Source organism: Larus michahellis, chromosome 5, assembly GCF_964199755.1.
Source record: "Larus michahellis chromosome 5, bLarMic1.1, whole genome shotgun sequence".
Lineage (NCBI taxonomy): Eukaryota > Metazoa > Chordata > Aves > Charadriiformes > Laridae > Larus > Larus michahellis.
The window spans coordinates 20,920,840-20,939,254 of NC_133900.1; the positions used below are offsets into that span (position 1 = coordinate 20,920,840).

Sequence of the window (18,415 nt, forward strand, 5' to 3'; positions counted from 1 at the left end):
GAGAGTTGGGGTTGTTCAGCCTGGAGAAGAGAAGGCACTGGGGAGACCTTATTGCAGCCTTTCAGTACTTAAAGGAGGCCTACAGGAAAGACGGGGACAGACTTTTTAGCAGGGCCTTGGAGACAGAACAAGGGGTAACAGCTTTAAGCTGGAAGAGAGCAGATTCAGACTAGATCTAAGGAAGAAATTTTTCACAATGAGGGTGGTGAAACACTGGCACAGGTTGCCCAGAGAGATGGTAGAAGCTATTAATTCTTTAATTAATTCTTTTAATTAATTAATTAACTACATTAATAGTCTTTTTCAGTTTTCATTTGGACACTTTCAATTACACAATGCATGTTGTTGAACCCACATCTTCTGGTTCCCCTCACCAAGAACACAGTAAAAGCATCACAGGGGTGCTGCAGAACTAACGCAAAAAGTGAAATGGCACCTCATAGCTTGCAGTAATCTGTGTTCTGTTCTTCTTTTAAATAGCATAAAAGAGGTTTAAGATACATTATGCACTTATCACTTGAGATAAAGCGAAAGGAAGATAATTTGATGGAACAGATGTTAACTTAAGATCCAGCAAGGGTAAAATATATCGGAGCAATAGGGCAAGGATAACTAAGTTGTCCAAAGACAGCCTGCACAAAGCATTCTGAGGGAGGGCAGCAAGTTCACAACCCCAAAGGCCTTCTCATGTTTGCATAAACTTCCCAACAAGTAGAAAAGGGAAATACAACTTTTTAAATGGTGCAGTAAATATGGCACATTTTTACCTACATGTTGATGGCACACCACTAACGATAAATGGAGTGTATGTGTGTGGGCTTGTGAAGGGTTCTGAAATTCCAGTACCAGTGCAGACAGTTAAGTACGGACCAGTAACCGGAATTATTTCTGCTGAATTATTTCAGACAAAAATTCTGCTGAAACCGTACAACACCCAAAGCACATTCTGGGGGGAACAGTATTAAGCAGAGAAGTCAATATGTTTTTTAAAAAAATAATACTGAAGATGACAAAGGATACTTACTTCATTGTTTGCTATTTCGCTTGGTGTTGGCCAGTTTGTGATATCACCAAAATCGCCAGCCTGAAAAGATGGCAAACAGTTTATACTACTTCCTAGATTTAGTCCTTTTTAATATATGGAAGATGTCAGTCATGACTCAGATGGGCAGACTACTGCTTTGAGCAGAACTGTCAGAAGTAGCAATTTTTAAAAACTGAGAAATACAACAGAAAACAAACACACATCTTTTGAAAATGGAATACGATCAATTGTAGAAACAATTATTCATTGCAGTTACATGCAAACCAAGGTCCAATACCTCTTAGCTTGCACTTAGTATAACTGTCTAAAGAATGCCTTCACGAAGAAACCAAAAAGAGCAGGCAAGTAAAATTTTCTACATTCTATTATAAAAAAAAAGAACAACCAAGAGGGCTTATGACTTTTGAACACACATAAAAATTGTCTGATTAAATGGTGTCTTACACATAGCTTTCTATGTGATTTAAAGGTATCTACTGCTTAAAAGTCTTTTAGCTTTTAGAAGACCCTTGAGGACAGGTATTATCTAACCTAAAAAGGGGTGGCTGTACAAAATTTTAGAAACTTAATTTTTCAATAAAAGGATTCAGTGTCTCCTGTTGTCATAATGATAATTTTATAAAAGCACATAAAGGAAAAAGGATTTTCCAAACCCATCTAGCATCACTTGTGCTCAAGTGATGTTGTTTCTTTGCAGCCCCTTCACATTTTCATATAAGCCCACTGCTTTTTTAAACAAAAGTGTCTTTCCTTATCCCTCATACATACACCACTTTAGCATCCCTTTCAGTTTTAAATTTCCCTTCCTTTTTTACTTTTGTCTGTCTTCAAAATTAACCATTACCCAAGGCAAAACATGACACTTCTGGTTGTAACTTCAAAGTACCTCGCTGTCTTTTTGTTTTAGTAATATCAGCTATTTACCATATTGAGTATTTACAGCCAGAAATACTCCTTTGAAATAATTTCATTTTCCTACCATATTATCAGCTGAGCTAAATGCCAGTTCAGATTAACAGGTTAGATTAACTGGGACTTCTAACACAATTGGCCTAGTAACTCAGAGCTAAATGTCCTTCTGACAAATACAAACCTTGCTGTATTTCCTCGTCCTGGGTTTTGCTGCTTTTATAACTTTAGCGGAATTTTGTAGTTCTGAAAAGGAAGAAAAATATTTTCAGGTGAAGAATAAGACTGTGCTTTAAAAGAGGAAGGAAGGTATATTCTAACAACTCTGTTTAACTATCTATCATACTACACCAAAGTTTTTTTGAGGTCTTGGTATCAAAGTCAATGAACACTTCCATAAAGTAACTAACAGTACATGACATTGAAAAACTCCCATTCCTATTGAGTTGAAATAATCTTGAAAACCAGGTGTACAGGATACTGTATAACACAGTATTTAAGCATTTGCACAGCTATAAGGTCAAGACTATCTCAAAATGCTGGTATTTTAACCTAAGAAGTAGCAAAGAAAATGAGTCCCTGAAACATAGTAAAAATGTTATCCTATTAGATGCTATAAGACAGAATTAATTTACAAAATCTATCATCATACAAGCATTAAAAAAAAACAACATAGAAGCAATTACTTATTCACAAATTCCTAGCAATTTCCTTTTATAAGCAATTACTCAAATGCCAAATAAAATTCAGCCATATTGCTCAGAATCAAGCCAAAGCAGTGGAAAAAAAAAAGTAAGGAAAGGTGAAAAGCAAAAATGACTATAAAAACCACATTGAGACTAATAAATTTTAATGCACAAATTCCACAATGGGTATATTTATGATAAATATGAGTATTTGCAACGAAGCTGACACTCATGTTTTTAGAACCATCCCGAGTCAGGACCTAAACTTTATAATAATGCTCCCACCTGATCTCCTCAGCAAGATTCCAATATACTTCTACCAGTAATATCTGCAATAAACCAATTAGAAATAACTCTCTCTTTCATAATTGGCAACATTATTGGGCCTAATGATCTAGGATCAGTAACCTACATTGAAAAAAAAAAAAAGTCTATTGAAACTTACTGTGCCTTTTAATACATCCGCAATTACCCTTCTGTATATGAATCTGATTTTCTTATTTGCAATTTTTCCCTACCCATCTCAATTGTGTTCTACTTTTTGCATTGGGAATTTAGGGTGGGGAAAAAAACAACAGTAGTATCAGGCAATTTTTCTTGGAGATTAGAATTGAGACAGAGGAAACCACCTCTTAACTTCTATTAAACCCTGGTTCTGTTCTCCCAATGCGTATTTTCGCTGTAGAGAAGTAGTCACAACCTTTCCTTGAAACTTCTTATTCAGTATTTTATTGCAAGACAAGCTGGAAGCATTGACCATGACTGAAATCACTAGTGGATTATTATTTCATACAGGGATAACATCACCTCCTCAACCCTTATCTCTTTCACATCCAGTGACTAATCTTCCTTATCGCAGCTTCACACTGGGAACCCCACCCTCCTGCCCCAGTGACTCTGAAAACCCCCTCTGTCTGCTTCCTGGAATATACTGTAAATGTTAGAAACATAAACTAATGTATACTGCATGTTCCACTGTAAATTGTATTAATACTGCTATATACAACTTACACATCACAAAAGACATATGAATTCAGTGAACCTTGATGGGCCTGTGACCTTTGCCACACCATTTACCAGCAGGTTTTTTTCCTCTCCTACAGATCCGCTTTTTAAAACAAAGACAAAACACACACCCCCAAACTGCATCTTTCTTGTTATTCAGCCTCAATTAACTTTAGACTGAGAGCTTTCAGAAACACACGGTGACTGGGCAATCCTAATTTTTACTTGTCATTCAACAGTAAACTAATTGCCCTTTACAAAACAAGACAAACAGCTGTAGAGGTGGAGTAGCAAACAAATTTGTAATTTTCTCCAACAAAACTACCAATTATCTCTAAAGGTAAACCGACTGGCCATAGCATTTGTCCTCCAGTAGTCTGTAAACACACCTCTCTCTCTCTAGCTGTTCAATTACCTTACTGAAGCCCTTTTTCCACCTCCCAGCACTTATATTGGTGCTGAAGGACCGCTCCGCCAGAACTTCTACCCTGTGTGTCACCAGGGTGTAGCAAGGGATTCAAAAATAAAAGACTCAATGTCGCTGCACTATCTTAATCATGGGATATTATTCCAGGCAGCAGGAGAGGCCATCTGCAGCAAGCAGAATGAGACCCAACTCGTTTTAAGGAATCTCTCTTATCTGTGTGTAGTAATCCCAAGACTTGGAAGGTGCATTTGCACACTAAATGAAAAGAAAATTAATATTAGGCAACACACCACCTAGCTGACGATGCCCTTTCTGAACTCAAAGGCCCGAGATCTCACCATGCTCTGTACCTCCCTACCCAAAAACAACTGCACAGAGTTTCTGGCCCTCCCAAAAGAGCCATGCTGAAAACCAAATTTAACTGATCTTTCCCGACGGGCTTTCTGGGGCTTATCATGTGAGAGTTGGATTTTAGCGCAAAGCATGAAAGGGAAGATAAAGGGGAAGGAAAAAAATAATATTGAGGGTAGGAGAATAAAAGAACAAAACGTCAGATGAGTTAGAAGTTCTACCCAGGTCACATTTGTTATGCTGTTATGAACAGGCCTAGAGCCACTGCTCAGGCAAAACTGACTGTAGAGTGCATTTAGATAAAAGCTCTACACTTAACATTACCCCAGTGGTTGGTTTCAACGTCACATAACAGTGCTGAATACCCAGAAATGGCATCTTTAATACATTGCTCCATCAGAATCCAACCAGCCCTTGCAAAGAAACTATTTCACTTATTGTTAATTCCAACCTAACTGTATTAAAATGATTTATTCAGTCATATGATACAAGGTAACCTGTTTAGTAACGGCGCGCTGCGTTGACAAATAATTCAGTTATCTTCAATTACTTTACTTGCTGGGTTTCAGGTGAGTTTTGATGGGGTGAGAAAAAAATTAAACCAACAATGAGGAAGTTTAATTGCCAATGATCATCTTTCAATCACTGAACTCCATCCAGCAAAGATGCCATCTGCATGAAAACCGAAATCAGCCTTCAAAGCCATTTTTATTATGGTTCTTCCAAGTCTCTTAATACACCGCATCCTAACACACGGTATTTTCTGCAGAAAGACATGGTCGTGCAAACGTGCCAAGTGCAGTACATCAAGATACATGGGACAACAGTTCTGAAAAATGAAAGATGAACTTTGGAACCACCGCAGCAGCAGCAATCCTCTGGGACAACAGCAACAGAAAAGGAAAAGCAGACTGGATGCTGTACAGCGATTAAGAGAAGCAAAGTTTGTACATAAAGATGCATCCCTAAAGTACCGCTGATTACAAGGAAAATAATGTTTTCAGTAGTGGTACTTCAGAATGGATGCTTCAAAGTTCCACAAGTAACTAGTCAGCAAGTAATTTGTTCTGACAGAAGGGGAGGGATGGTATTGCTAATTTCTTCTGAAAGCAAAACCTATTAATAAAAGGTGGAACATGTTCTAATTTTAATACAAACGCAGTTTATGTTGCAAGGATTTCTAGACAATATTCAAGTTCTATTTTTACTTGGACTACACATGTATTTCCTTCAGTGATGGTACAACATCGCATAAATGCCAAAAGTGCTTCAGGAGGTGTCTGAAATCACCCAGCAGAACAGCTCGTCAAAACTTCAGTGGAACATGTTTGTTGAACTCGTACAATGTTTTCCTTTCGATGCGCAGTTTGAAACTTCACAGTATAATCCATTTTTAAACAAGGTAAGCTCTACTTAAATCTATTGTTTTAATAGATAAGTGTGAAAGTCTTGCAAATGTGAGAAAACAATCTGTTGGAGTATATAATAATTTAAATCTGGAGCATGGATTTACATCCAAGATTCTGGGAAATAAAAGAAACAGTAATTATGCTAACATTCTTTACTACAATAGTTTTAGCATTTTATAGCAAAACTACGTTAGATTGACCTTCTTCACACTATTTGAACAACTAACCAAGGCAGTGAGTTATGACACCTGCATCCGTCCACCTATTTATGTTCAAAATGTTTTTCAATACAACAAGCAATAGGGGAAAAAAAACAACCAATACATGATTGATTAATCATTATACTGTTTGTTTTCCTTGCACTTCATTTCTCATCTCATTTTTTTTTCTTAGCTGCTTCATAGCTTCTGCAACGTGTGACTCAATTTCTACAAAAGCTTTCATGGTCTAATGTGCTAGAGCACAGCAAGCCAGTACCATGTCTTAGACTCTGGGCAGCAGGGTGAATTTGTCTCTCATAACAGGTCTCCAGCTTAGAAACAAACAAACAAACGAAACCTACCATAGGAAATTACACATGTGGTTATATACAACTAAAATACAGAGAGCAGGTTTGTAGAGATAATGTTTTTAATCTCTTCAGGGATGGGGTAATTGTCAATGTTGTACTTTCTGATAATTCTTCGTTTTTAAAAGCTGCTATTCAAACACTCAGTGTTCATAAGAACTAGTGATAATATCTGCCCTAGATAAACAAAAAAAAAATTTATAATTAGATCATTTACTAATCAAAAGCTTACTACTCCTAGTAACACAGTATACCTTTACTAAACTGTACTTTTACAACCTGCTTGCTAACAGACTAAAGTAAATTAATTTACACAATAGCACTACAGAGAACTGGTTCTGCTACCAAAATATCAATCAGATAAAAGCCATTCTTTGATGCCCAGAAATAAACGCAATGAAGAAAGACAAACTGAGAACAATATAAGAGTGAAGTGTGCAGTCATTTTAATTAACTACATCATCCAAGCATGCTAGGAAGCAAACCTACTTCCACCACTTAAACAGCACAGGTATTTTCCTTCATTGAATATATTCATAAGTTTCATGAACAATTTTTGAATAATTATCTAATGAATCATTAGAGACCCACATCAGCTATGCAAATCGCACACACACTAGAGAACTAGATTCCCCTTTGCGAGCTTACAAAAAAGGGCTGCACTTTAGGTTTCATCAAATGAAGAGGTGGGAGAACTTTTGTAATAATTTTATTTCAATGACTAGCCTCTTCTGTGAGCGCCCAGCTCTAGGGGGTAGCTGAGGAAAAAAGAAAGACTCAGAGGAAAGTCAAGGAAAATGGGACTAACGCTGGGTTGTTCCGCAGCTTCCACATGGACACATCTTGTCAGCCCAATTTCAAAGAAAGCTTATCTTGTTACCTTGTAAAAAATTATCTACAGGATTATACAGGGTTTATTCCCTTGCAACCGTTTCTCTCCTCTTACTCATAGAGCTTCAGCTTGAAGAACTGCAGACTTGCTGCAAGATATTGGCTGGGCGCTACGAGGGAAGGCGAGGGGAGGAAGACACACTGCAGAATCACCTTTCATCATTTGGCGGCCTACGCTAAAGCTAACTCCCCATGTTCACCATCACCGGGATTAGACAGAAGCCTATTAACTTCACTAGCAATTTCATACTACCACTCTTTTTCCATGAGTTAAATGCAGATTAGGATGTAAAAGTAGCTGTATAGTTCTGAAATTATTCTGTTTAAAAGACAAGTTTAATAAAAGGCTTGGTCAGAAACAATGAACTGTGGTAACAAATATACCATGAAAAATTAAAATACGTTTACGTTAGGTGCTGGTTTACTATAACATGATTAAAACCTACCAACATATCTGAGACAAAAAAATAATAGGTCATAGTAACAACACTTTGATCAAATTCTTTCACCAAGATTTTTAAGCCTTTTACATTACTTTTTTTCTTCTAGTGTTGGGTGACGTTAACAGTTCCCTTCAGTAAGAGTCAGGTTTGCCTCTATTACAAACTAACACCTCGCTAAACTGAAAGTCAAAAGATGACAGACTGGGGTCAATTTTCTCAAGTGTGTAACTATCACTGAACACACCATACGTGCACATCTCGGGAAACTTTCAACAAATTAAGCCAGGATCAACAAGTCGAACAGGATTCAGTCGCTACTTTGATGCAAGATTCTTCCACGTTTTATTATCCTCTTTACGGATAGTTTTACATTCCATCCCAGTAGTGTTTCTGCTCATCTACTTATTATTTCACATGACTAATTTCCATACTACTACATTCATAAGGGCCTAGTGTGAGTGATTTTGCTTTGCCAGCATGCAATTAGTTGCTTCCAAATGCATCCCTTGTTGCAGACAGAGGCACACAGTAATTCCTTCCTTCAAAGAGACAGGAAAGATCGGCTGCTTCATCTTTGACAAGAGTGGTGACACCTTCAGTGGTGCTTTTGGTGGTGGCCAAACCAAAACACGCACCCTGGTAAGTGTTCTTCACCGATGCCACTACCAGCAACAGCGGTAGTGTTTTTACCAAATATTTACCGTATTTACTAAATTATACATTTGCCACTGAAAAAAGATATTCTGATGCAACTACTCAGTTTAATATTAATTTGATAAAGGGTAAGCACAACTTTTACACAGAAGAAAAAGAATTTAAAGTTCTCTGAAATCATTAAATTAAGCATTAAACGTCCACAGCGTATGAACTCACCACCTCCTTTCTCTCTTCTCCTTCTTTCAACAACTATTTGTGTGTTTTATCTTAAGTGGAAAAGTAAACTTTACAGAAGGTGAAGCACGAGGTGCTAATGCAACAAAGGAAGTTTTCCCAGTGCTTTTGATGTACCATTATTATTACTGCCGCCACAAGCCAAATGAGTGACAAGTTCTCTTTCATGTAGGGACAAGACCACAAGCTGCTGCCCAGCAAGCCAGGTTGTAGAGGCTATGCATAAATAGCTATTTACGAGTGCATCAGTACATGCAAATAAAACAGTCGGGATGATAATGGTGACTATATATGTCGCCAAAAGGTTTGATCTTCAGCTAAGTAGAGATTTTGTGGTCTGGAGAACCTCTCTGCTTGCATGACCTGTACACTTGAAACTATAAATTACATATTTCTCTTTGTGAGAGAAGTAGTACGTATTTAATTCAAGGATAAAAGTGACTGTGAGATCACGAAAAGGTTTGTCAGGTGCCTTCAGGAGCAAGCGCTGAGATTGAAATTCTCAGAAAACACAGGCTGAAATACGTATTTTAAGGTCAGCAGTTTACTTCCAGCCAAGAACAATACTCCAAGAAGCTGCTCGCTTCTAGGAACGCTTTGCTAGCCTAAGCTTAAAGCCTAGCAATTTCGAGTCAGGTCTTCAATGACCAACTTTGTAAAGTTACCTGCCTGTTTCGTTGGTAGGGAGCCTATAAAGCAGCTTTATCTTAGTAGTGATTAAAGGCCAGAAAATTATACCACAGCTACTCTCACTCTGGCTCTTTCCACATAAACAGTTTGAATCTTGAGAGCAAGCAAACTGACAACTTCTGTTAACATTTAAAGTCTCCCCAATCCAAACCTTCTGGAAAGCACAACCCAGTAACGGATCATACAGAGGGCCTTACTATGTAATTAGGCAAAGACGACCTGCGGTAAAGCGAACGGGATTCGGCGATATTTCTCACGAAAAGCAAAGCGAAGCAAGCAGCTCACCGGCCCTGTTTGCCAGTACCAGAGCCCAGCGCCATGCGGTGCCCGCCGGAGGCCACCAACCCCCATTCCCCAGGCCGGGGGTGACCCTTTGCAACTCCCGGCGACCCCAATCCTGTCCCCGTGTCCCCCCCGCTCCCGCCCAGAGGCGGGCGGCGGCCAGACCCCCCCCGCCTCCCCTCTCTCGCTTCCCTCCTCTGCCCATGTATGTCAAAAGCCGGAGCGCCCGGCTGGGCTCCCGCGGAGCCGCACCGCCGGCCGGCCCGTGCCCGTCCGGAGACAAACAGCTGCCTTTCGTTTTTCAAACAAAAACCGCAAAACAACCTTCCCCCCCCCACCCCAGAACGCCCCACACACACGCCAGCCGGCACCCGGCCTGCCACCCCCCACACACACAACCTTCCCCGGGCCCGGCCCGGCCGCCGCACCTGGGTCCTGCGGGACGACCTGCCCGTCGGCGGCGGGCGGCGAGGGGCTGTCGCCCGCGGCTCTGCGCCTCGTCCAGGGGTTCTCCTTGGGCGGCGGGGCTTCCACCGCCGCCGCCCGCCGCTGCCGGCCGCCCTCCTCTGCGGCCTCCTCCAACTCCCGGGGCCGGGTGACCGCCGGGCCGCCGCTCTCCGCCGCCCTCAGCTCGGCGGGCGCCGCCGACACCTGCGCCGCGGACATGCCCTGCCGCCCGCTGCGGGGGAGCCGAGGCGGAGGAGGGGGGGGTGGGCCGCCTCCCTCCCCTCAGCGCCGCCCCGCCGGCCGGGGCTCTCCCCTGTCAGCTCCGCCGGCCGGGCCCGCAGCGCCGCTGGCTCCTCCTCTCCCTCCTTCCCCTCAGCCGACCTGCCGTGAGGGGGGAAGCGAGGGACAGAGAACCGCCGCCGCCGGCCTCGTTCGGCCCGGCCCGCGTGGAGGGAGCCGGGGGGGGGTGCGCGCGGGCGGCGGCCGCCGTAACGGAGGGGCGGGGCTTGGGGAGGGCGGGGGAGGGCACCCCGTGCGTTATGACCTCACGGCGGCCGCGCGCGAGCATGGCGGCGCGAGCACACCCCCCCTCCGCTTTCCGCGCCTTCCCCCCCCCCCCCTTCTCTTAAGCATATACTTAAGTAACGCGCCTGTGAAATACAAGCTTTATGATTTCTTTATAAGCACCCTTGTTAAGTGACGTAGCCCGCTCTGAGCTTGTATTTATTAAAAAGAAAAATTAAAAGACGGTGCCAAGCGCCGAGCTCAGCCCCGCAACCGCAAAGACACAAAACTGCTGCTAAAAAAAAAAATAAATAAATCGCCCGGCAGCTGCTGTAAAAGTGAGGGTACGGCTCAGTTTTGAAAATCTCGTTAGAACCGGTGAATTTTTCATTTTTATTTTTAATATCAAGGCTACTTTGTGTGAAACTGAAAGGCAGGTGAAGGGGGCGGGAGAGCACAAGGTGCTGCTCTCTATTACTGACACATCCAATTAAAGATGGTTTAAGCTTCTCAAGCAATGCTTACTGGAGATTTATATTTAATTTATTTTCATCTATTCCTGTACTCATTCAATACAACAAGGGCCTCAAAATGAGGATGAACACGTGTGGCTGAAGGGGAGTGGACTTCTCTGGTTCAGCACATCCAGCACAGCCTGGAGAACGTCTTCAAGGGAGACGTGAGAACCCACCGGGGTCTGAGGAGCAAGGGAATCGCCCATCATTTAAGCATCACGACAGACAGGTACCTTCACTATCACACCACATCTCCTCTACCTTCCTACTTTCCACCAAAGATCCCCCAGAAATCACCTAGCACACATGCACTCGTACACTTGTTGGGTTTGTTAGGAGATTCTACCCCCACTTCTGCTGCTGCGTTATCCCAGAAGCACTGTGGTCACAGAGGAAGGAAAGCCACCACAGCCTGAAATTCATCACCCCTTTCCCTCTTGGCAGCCTCCCAGTGCTCCCTCCCTGGTTACACCTTGAGACACCCTTTCCTCTCCCGTTTCTTGCGTTCAGTCTCTCAAGCGACAGATGTAGGGCTTGTCCCTGTTTTACTTTATAAAATGTCTTCCAAAAAAATAGCCAACATCTCTTTAACAAACTAAGTAAACTCTTAAATAGGCTTTTATAAAGCTAGTAAAATGTTTTTTAAAATAGTGTCACAAGTAACCACATTTCCAGTTGTCTGGGGTAACATTATTCTTTGCTTTAATGAGATTGTATGCAGGTTTACCTCAATCAGAAAAAAACCCACAAACCCACCAAAAACCCAACAAACACCCACCGCAGCTCACTCCTCTTCAGGCACCGAGGCATTTCTAGGATTATTCTGGATCTGTAGGTCCAGTAGCAGCTCAGAAGAACAGAGGCCACTGTCTACAGCACTTCAACTGTCCCCAGAAGTGGCTCTGGATGCCTCCAGCCCAAGCCAAGTGTCACCAAGTCAGGTGTGATGAGATCACATCACCTGGTGGAGGCCAAGGTCTACCTCAAAGAAGAGCACGTCCCCCTCCCCCCAGTGCTCACAGCTTTGTTCAAGCTATTTGGAAATAATTGACCTTTTGTGGTCAAGGCTTGAAATTAAAACATCTACCACGATTGTTATGCTGCTATAACCAAACCACACCGGTACTTTAATGCACGTTTCTGTAATTGCAGACTTAAAGCTCCGAACATTGGTAATAAGGGAGGAATTTCTCTTTTCATAAATGGAAAAAAAAATAATACTGCTTCTAAGCACTTTTTGTACAAAAAGTGACACATGTATTCTTTCTTCATTTTAAATTTCTACCAAGAAAGAGAAAAAAAGGTAGAACGATTAAAATAAAAGCAAATCTTCAAACTCTTGGAAGCATTTTTCTTCGCGACTAAGAACTTGATGTTTTTGCCATAAATTTACTAATCAAGGACACACCAATTGCATATTGCAGTGACAAATGAATTTGAAATGGAGGAAAGCATTCTTAGTGAATAATTTTGACAGGGGAAAAAGGCAATATCTGTATATGTTTCTATCTACGTTCCTGAAAACAGACGTATCAGTCACACTACCCATTCAAAACCATTTTCACATCTTTTACTTGGTTTCCGAAACCAAATAAAGAAGTTAAGCAGAGGTTAGAGGGATATGAAAGTACAGAGGCCCTACCTAAATCACTGGTCAGAAGGGGATTAACCTCCCGTTTCCTCTTTTTCTCTTACAACCGCTAGAAGATAAGGAAGCAGACAGGGAGGCCGTCTGGGACTTCGGGAACATTGCAACGCTGCAGTGCGGGAACCTGAACAGACCAGGAAAAAAGCAGGAAACTGATTAAGAATTAATTTGGCAGGGGTGGGGGGGAGGCAAAAAAAAAACAGTAAAGTTGACCAGTAAGGTGGCAGCTTGAGAAATTTTTGTACATAGTTGTTTTGCTAACTTTACAGTAGTAGAAGGCTTACTGTGCCTTTGATTGGATGGACTGGGCCTGAAGAGTATATAAAAAGCTTTTACAGTTGCCCAAGACTCATTTGTCCCTCAAATTTTCTCCACTCAGAAACTCTTTGTCCACTTTGCATTGTCCCTTTTGTTACTTTCCAGCAGGGTGAGTCAGAACTTCCTCGGGAAAACTCACAGTACTTTTTCCTTTGAGAGCACAGTATTTAAAATACTCGTATTTGTATATAACAATTGTTACGAACTACTTGAAATTTTAAAGGTTATGTTTTATCTTGTGTAGAAGCATCCAAGCATACCGGGAAAGACTGCAAACTACAGGATTGCATAATATAGTAGCGTTTTACTCATCTAATAGTTTTTCACGAGGAATTGCATGCCTACAGACTATAGGAACCTCCTTTCGATACTCTAACTTATCGTTACAGCCGAGCTGACAGAGAACCTGACAGCTTAAGATAAAGAAACTTCCCTGCCCAACCAACTGTAATTAAGATCAACATTTTAAAAAAAGCAACACAAGACAGAAGCAATTAAGATAAATAAACAAACTGCCTCAAAGTATTAGCAGCTACCAAGCAAAAATAGGAGGACCCAAGGATTTTTACTGTCTAATCCACTATTTAAAGAGTATCTATACACATGCATATGACATTCCATCAAGACAAAGCAGCAAGACTCCATTCCTTCATATAATAGCATCTTTTTGCAGATTTTCTAGATTAATACAAGAGAAGAGATCTATCCTCGCTAAAGAAATTGTTGAGCACTTTTGAGGAGGGTGTTTTTTGCACTTGGTGGAAAAGCTCCATTCGACAATAATTCTGTTCTAGATGGTGATCAGCACTTAGAGAAACAGGGAAATAAAACACTACAAAAATAAAAATTACCTGGGTTACTCAGGGATAACACACCAGACCTAACCTCGCGCTCTGTCCTGAGCTGTTCCTTTCAAATGTAGACAAAAGCAACTTTTTTTTGGTGCATATAAACACCATCAAGACTCAAACATGCACCCACCAGTAATATTTAGAGCTATCTGTTCAAAGCAGCCTTTCAGCTAGCGTGTGATATTCCCATCCATAGGACAGACTGCTACAGACGATGAAACGGCCTCCTCTTCTCCCAGAGGCAACACTCCAAAAACTCTACCACCGCTTTCCCACCTTGCAAGCAACAATCAACAGCAAGGGTGATTTTTTCCAATTACAGCTGGACAGTCCCGCAATACACTCCAAGTTTATTACAGTACGACACACCTTTGCTTGGAACACAGCAGCAAGCAGGAAGAAATTGTACAGATTTTAGACCCTTTTAAAAGTAGAAGGGATTTTAAATAAGTCCGGGGAAATTCTAGCACAATGCAGCCACTGAAAAAAAAAATATAAAACTGGAATCACAATGGTATCTTAATTAGGTCATACAAGCTTATTTTCTTTATTAGGTACTGCATGTAGAAAAACATGCAAGCAGTATCACTGTTTGTTATGTGAAGCTTTTATCTTATATTGTAGATTAACTACTCTTCTTGTGCTACAGTACTAGAAGGAAAAAAAAAAGGAGTACAGGATGACAGTGAGATGCATTTTGAACTCCTGTTAACAAGAAAAAAAAAAACAAAACCTCACACCCATTCTGTTTTGTTTTTTATTTATTATTTTTATTGAAAAACATTAAAACCAAAAAATGACCAAGGCCAGTTTTACACTACATTTAAGACATACAGAATGGCTTACCTGCTATTTGAATTTAGTGCAAGAACCTTATTCCAATATTTTTCTCATGCAATTGCTGGATTAAAATCACATTCTCATTTAACATCAAAATGGATTATTAGTAACACTTTCTTAGGATTTAGCCTTAAAATCTTGTTTAAAAAGTCAGTTTTCCAAAGGTTAAAAACATTTACACATCAAGATTTCCCCCTTTCATAGACCAGCTAATAGCTTCCTCTGTCTGATAACTGGCAAAAATAGACCACATAGCTCATTTTTCCTTTTTGTTATTCCAACTTGAGAAATTTGTTAAAATGCTTCTTACTGGGCTTTCATATTTGGCAACGTTATTTTAGTTATATAGCAAAGTGTGATTTCTCAGTCTCATCAGAGACCAGTCTTTCACTACTTGTCCTGAAAGCCACTCTCACAAACAGGAATTACATTAGCAGGAATCTGCTTCTGTGAATAGTATGCCCTTTTGGCAAGTTAAACCTTGTTAGTAATACCAGCAGAACACTAACCTCAGGATGTCAAGTTCCCATCAGCTGTGTAATTCCTAGTATTGTGCGCTTTGAAAATATTTACTTTGGCATGTTATACTTTGTAGCCTAGAGAAGTTGATTTTTTTTTTGTGCTTACTCCCCGCCTTACAAAATCTGTCTTTTCTCTCTTCCATTTATTCAAGCCCTTTCCCTTGCCACCAGTTATCTCCCTTTCTCAGACCTGCAACAGGACACAATAAAGCACACAAATACATTTAAAATGTGAGATCTAAAAAAGTTGGTGAACAGCAGACAGTGGTCTTGTAAAACACTCTTAGTTGATGAATGAGCTTGTAAAATGTAGACCTCATAAATCTTTTAGTATTCAAGCCTTCAATTTTAAATTTCTAAGCTCACTTATATTTGATTTCAAACCTTCCAACATTCAGTGTTTCACTATATTTAAATGTGCTTCACACTTGCTCACAATAGATATAAATACAACATTGTCTGAAGAAATGATGAAAAACCACTTGAAACAAGCAATTTAACTTCCAACAGAATATAACTTCTTTTGCGTTTTCAGTAAATGTGTATGTTAAATAATTTGGGTTATTACAAACTGTTGCACTTCGGTTTTACCTGAACTTACCTGATTTTCAAGTGAACCATGATTTCTTCCCAGCTACTAGTCCTGTCTGCCAGACTAAAATTCAAGAGAATATATTTATATAAACTGAGCTTTTTTTGCTTCATACTCTGCCGATTCAAAACCATTATGCTAACCACAGAGATCAGCGAATGATTTGAAAGGTGTAGAAATCCCATATTCCAAGAAATTGATAGATTTTTCTGTTTGTTTCTGGGTATCTCTAGTCATTACTATGCTAAAATTAATACTGAAGTGTTTCAGTTTTCAACTTCTCTGCAAATTAGCTTTAAAAGAATGTTACAAGAGATTACCACAAAATAACATGTGGACAGATACGATATACAGCTGATGCATGATAACAATTTATTCTACTGTAATTTATTGGCATTTTTGATCCCCAAAGAGGAAACAACAGACTTTGGATTTTCTTACATGCATTCATAATCCTAATTTTTTTTTATTTTCCATCCAATTAAAAAAACAGTGTTGAAAAATAGGGAGCTAACCTAACTGTTTTGATAACCCTTAGTCTCACGTACATTTTTAATATTACACAGTGAAACTGTATTTTGCATATCAGCACTGAATGCACTTTAAAAAGGACCTCTGTTGAAATATTTCAACAGGTCTTTATAGCACCATAAAATCTGCTGTTGATTTAACTGCTTAGAATCAGACTCTTTGTGCCACTGCTTCTAAAGAAAAATTATTATATTTTTATTTCCTCTAGCATTCTATAAGAGTAAAATCTAGAAGAAACAGATTTTGTTATCCAACTGAATGCATGTAAACAATTAATTACTAAACACTCCATCTTTACTTATCCAGTTTTGTGAAACTGATCAATGAATTGCTACATGATTCTTCTGGAACTGCATGGTTAATTCAGTGGCAGAAAAATCTCATGGACACATTGAATGAAAATGTCTGTGTCTCACTCTTTATTGAATTTTGAAAGTCTCTTTTTGAAAGATTTGATGCTGCCCCTTCTATTATAGTTCATTGTCAACTCATAATAGAGAAAATCAGTGACAAACACAAGAGGCCTAGTGCTGGCAAAGCCATAGTACAACACAATAGGAACAGCAAGGGGAGAGGGAAGCAAGAGGAAATCAAAGTACCTGGAACAACGTAGAAGTACGCTAAACACTTGACAGCATCTTAGCCCTACAGCAAATTTTACATTCTTTCAATACTTAGATTGGTCTGTTTTCAACTGACACACAATTCAGAATTTATTCAGAAATAAAAGAATATACAAGGTGATTAAAAATGAAGTACATGAGCCATTCATGCACTAACAAATGCTGCCGTTGTTTTTTTCACAGGTAAAGCTGAAGCAAGTGTGTCAGAATGGCACTTGGTTGAAATGAAGGTAATGATGGTACTTTACCGTTTTGGTAAATGTTACCTACAACAGAAAGTCAGTGACCATCTACTCAATGTTGCAAGAGACTTGTTTTCCAAATATGAATTCCAGTAAGCAGAAGTACAAATGAGATCAGTTTGAATGCATTATGAAGATTTTTAAACTGCGTATTTCTGAAGGAAGCGGTCAAATGCATCATAAATCGCTTGTCTGAAACAAAAAAAAAAAGAAACAAAGAAGATAATTTGTATAATTTGCAAAAGGGCAGCTACAAATGGCATATTTCCATATATTTACAAATGTATTTACAAAATTATCATCACAATTTCAAAACAGCATTCAATAAAAATGTGATATTAGGTAGTCTTTTCTGCTTCACTTATTTCTGGGATCTCTCACTTCAATCCAGTAATATATTTATGTTTCAGGAATGAGTGGGACTGTTTACCAACTTTAAGACAAGTGTAAATTTTAATGGATTAGGAATTTTCTACTCAACCATGTCAGGAAATGGGTCAAAGAGACATGCTTAATTTATGATTTTTGAGCAACTATCATAAAATATGGCTGAAGTTTTAAATAGCAATAAGCTAGTGGTTAGCATTGCTTGACCCAGTACATTGCTATTCCTTTTTTGTTGTTGCTGAGACTTCCTAAATGGGATATACAGTCTTACTAATTCCTTATATTTTAAAATTAACAGCACAAGCATTTAACTTTTTAAAACTAAGGAACTGCAGTTATGTAACTGTCTTCAGAAAGTCAACACCTCATATTACTAAGGCAAGACTTCATGCAAGTACAACTCATTTGCAGGAAAGCTTATATTTTAATTCTTATCTTCAATTATGCTGGTGTTTTAATTCTCAGAAGACAGCAAAAAGACAACAGCTGCACAATACAACATAAAGGGTCACTGCTTAAAAAAATATCTTCTAGTGTCCAGTGAGCAAACTAACTGAAAGCTTTTATAGGAAAACAAGAGTGAGAAGGATCATTCTCTTGCCATTGGCTTACTGAATGATCCAAGCTATATTGCACCTCATCTTTGCTCATAAAATGGAAATGCTGACATTCTATTTAAGTTATTTCAGGTCTGATAACTTGTTCTTCAAAGCAGTATTTGGTATTTGTTGCTTTAGAGTAATTACAGACTTGCTTTTAGAAGAAAAATTATCTGTCTCAAAATGATGCTTTTAAGCTC

General features: G+C 39.6%; 2 protein-coding genes and 1 long non-coding RNA gene across 8 annotated transcripts in view; 1 reads left to right on the forward strand and 2 right to left on the reverse strand.

The window, feature by feature from the left end:
- Positions 1-10,518, reverse strand: part of LARP1B (La ribonucleoprotein 1B) — a 31,570-nt gene extending 21,052 nt beyond the window's left edge. For 2 of the 3 annotated variants that reach the window (XM_074589060.1, XM_074589059.1), the window contains exons 1-3: positions 10,026-10,517; positions 2,139-2,200; positions 1,025-1,084 (exon numbers count right to left, since the gene is read on the reverse strand). In XM_074589060.1, the coding sequence (XP_074445161.1) occupies positions 1,025-1,084; positions 2,139-2,200; positions 10,026-10,263 (360 nt within the window). In that variant the 5' untranslated portion in view covers positions 10,264-10,517. Of the gene's footprint in view, positions 1-1,024; positions 1,085-2,138; positions 2,201-10,025 lie in introns of all 3 variants that reach the window. The other variant, XM_074589061.1, reaches the window with a different exon arrangement.
- Positions 1,029-18,415, reverse strand: part of ABHD18 (abhydrolase domain containing 18) — a 37,384-nt gene continuing 19,997 nt past the window's right edge. For all 4 annotated transcript variants that reach the window (XM_074589065.1, XM_074589064.1, XM_074589067.1 and 1 more), the window contains 4 exons: positions 14,250-17,421; positions 12,706-12,835; positions 2,139-2,200; positions 1,029-1,084 (listed from right to left, as the gene is read on the reverse strand). In XM_074589065.1, the coding sequence (XP_074445166.1) occupies positions 17,370-17,421 (52 nt within the window). In that variant the 3' untranslated portion in view covers positions 1,029-1,084; positions 2,139-2,200; positions 12,706-12,835; positions 14,250-17,369. The remainder of the gene's footprint in view (positions 1,085-2,138; positions 2,201-12,705; positions 12,836-14,249; positions 17,422-18,415) is intronic.
- LOC141743955 (uncharacterized) lies at positions 10,703-17,337 on the forward strand. The gene is made up of 3 exons (XR_012587284.1): positions 10,703-10,892; positions 11,131-11,292; positions 17,171-17,337. It is a non-coding gene; the product is annotated as an uncharacterized LOC141743955 (long non-coding RNA).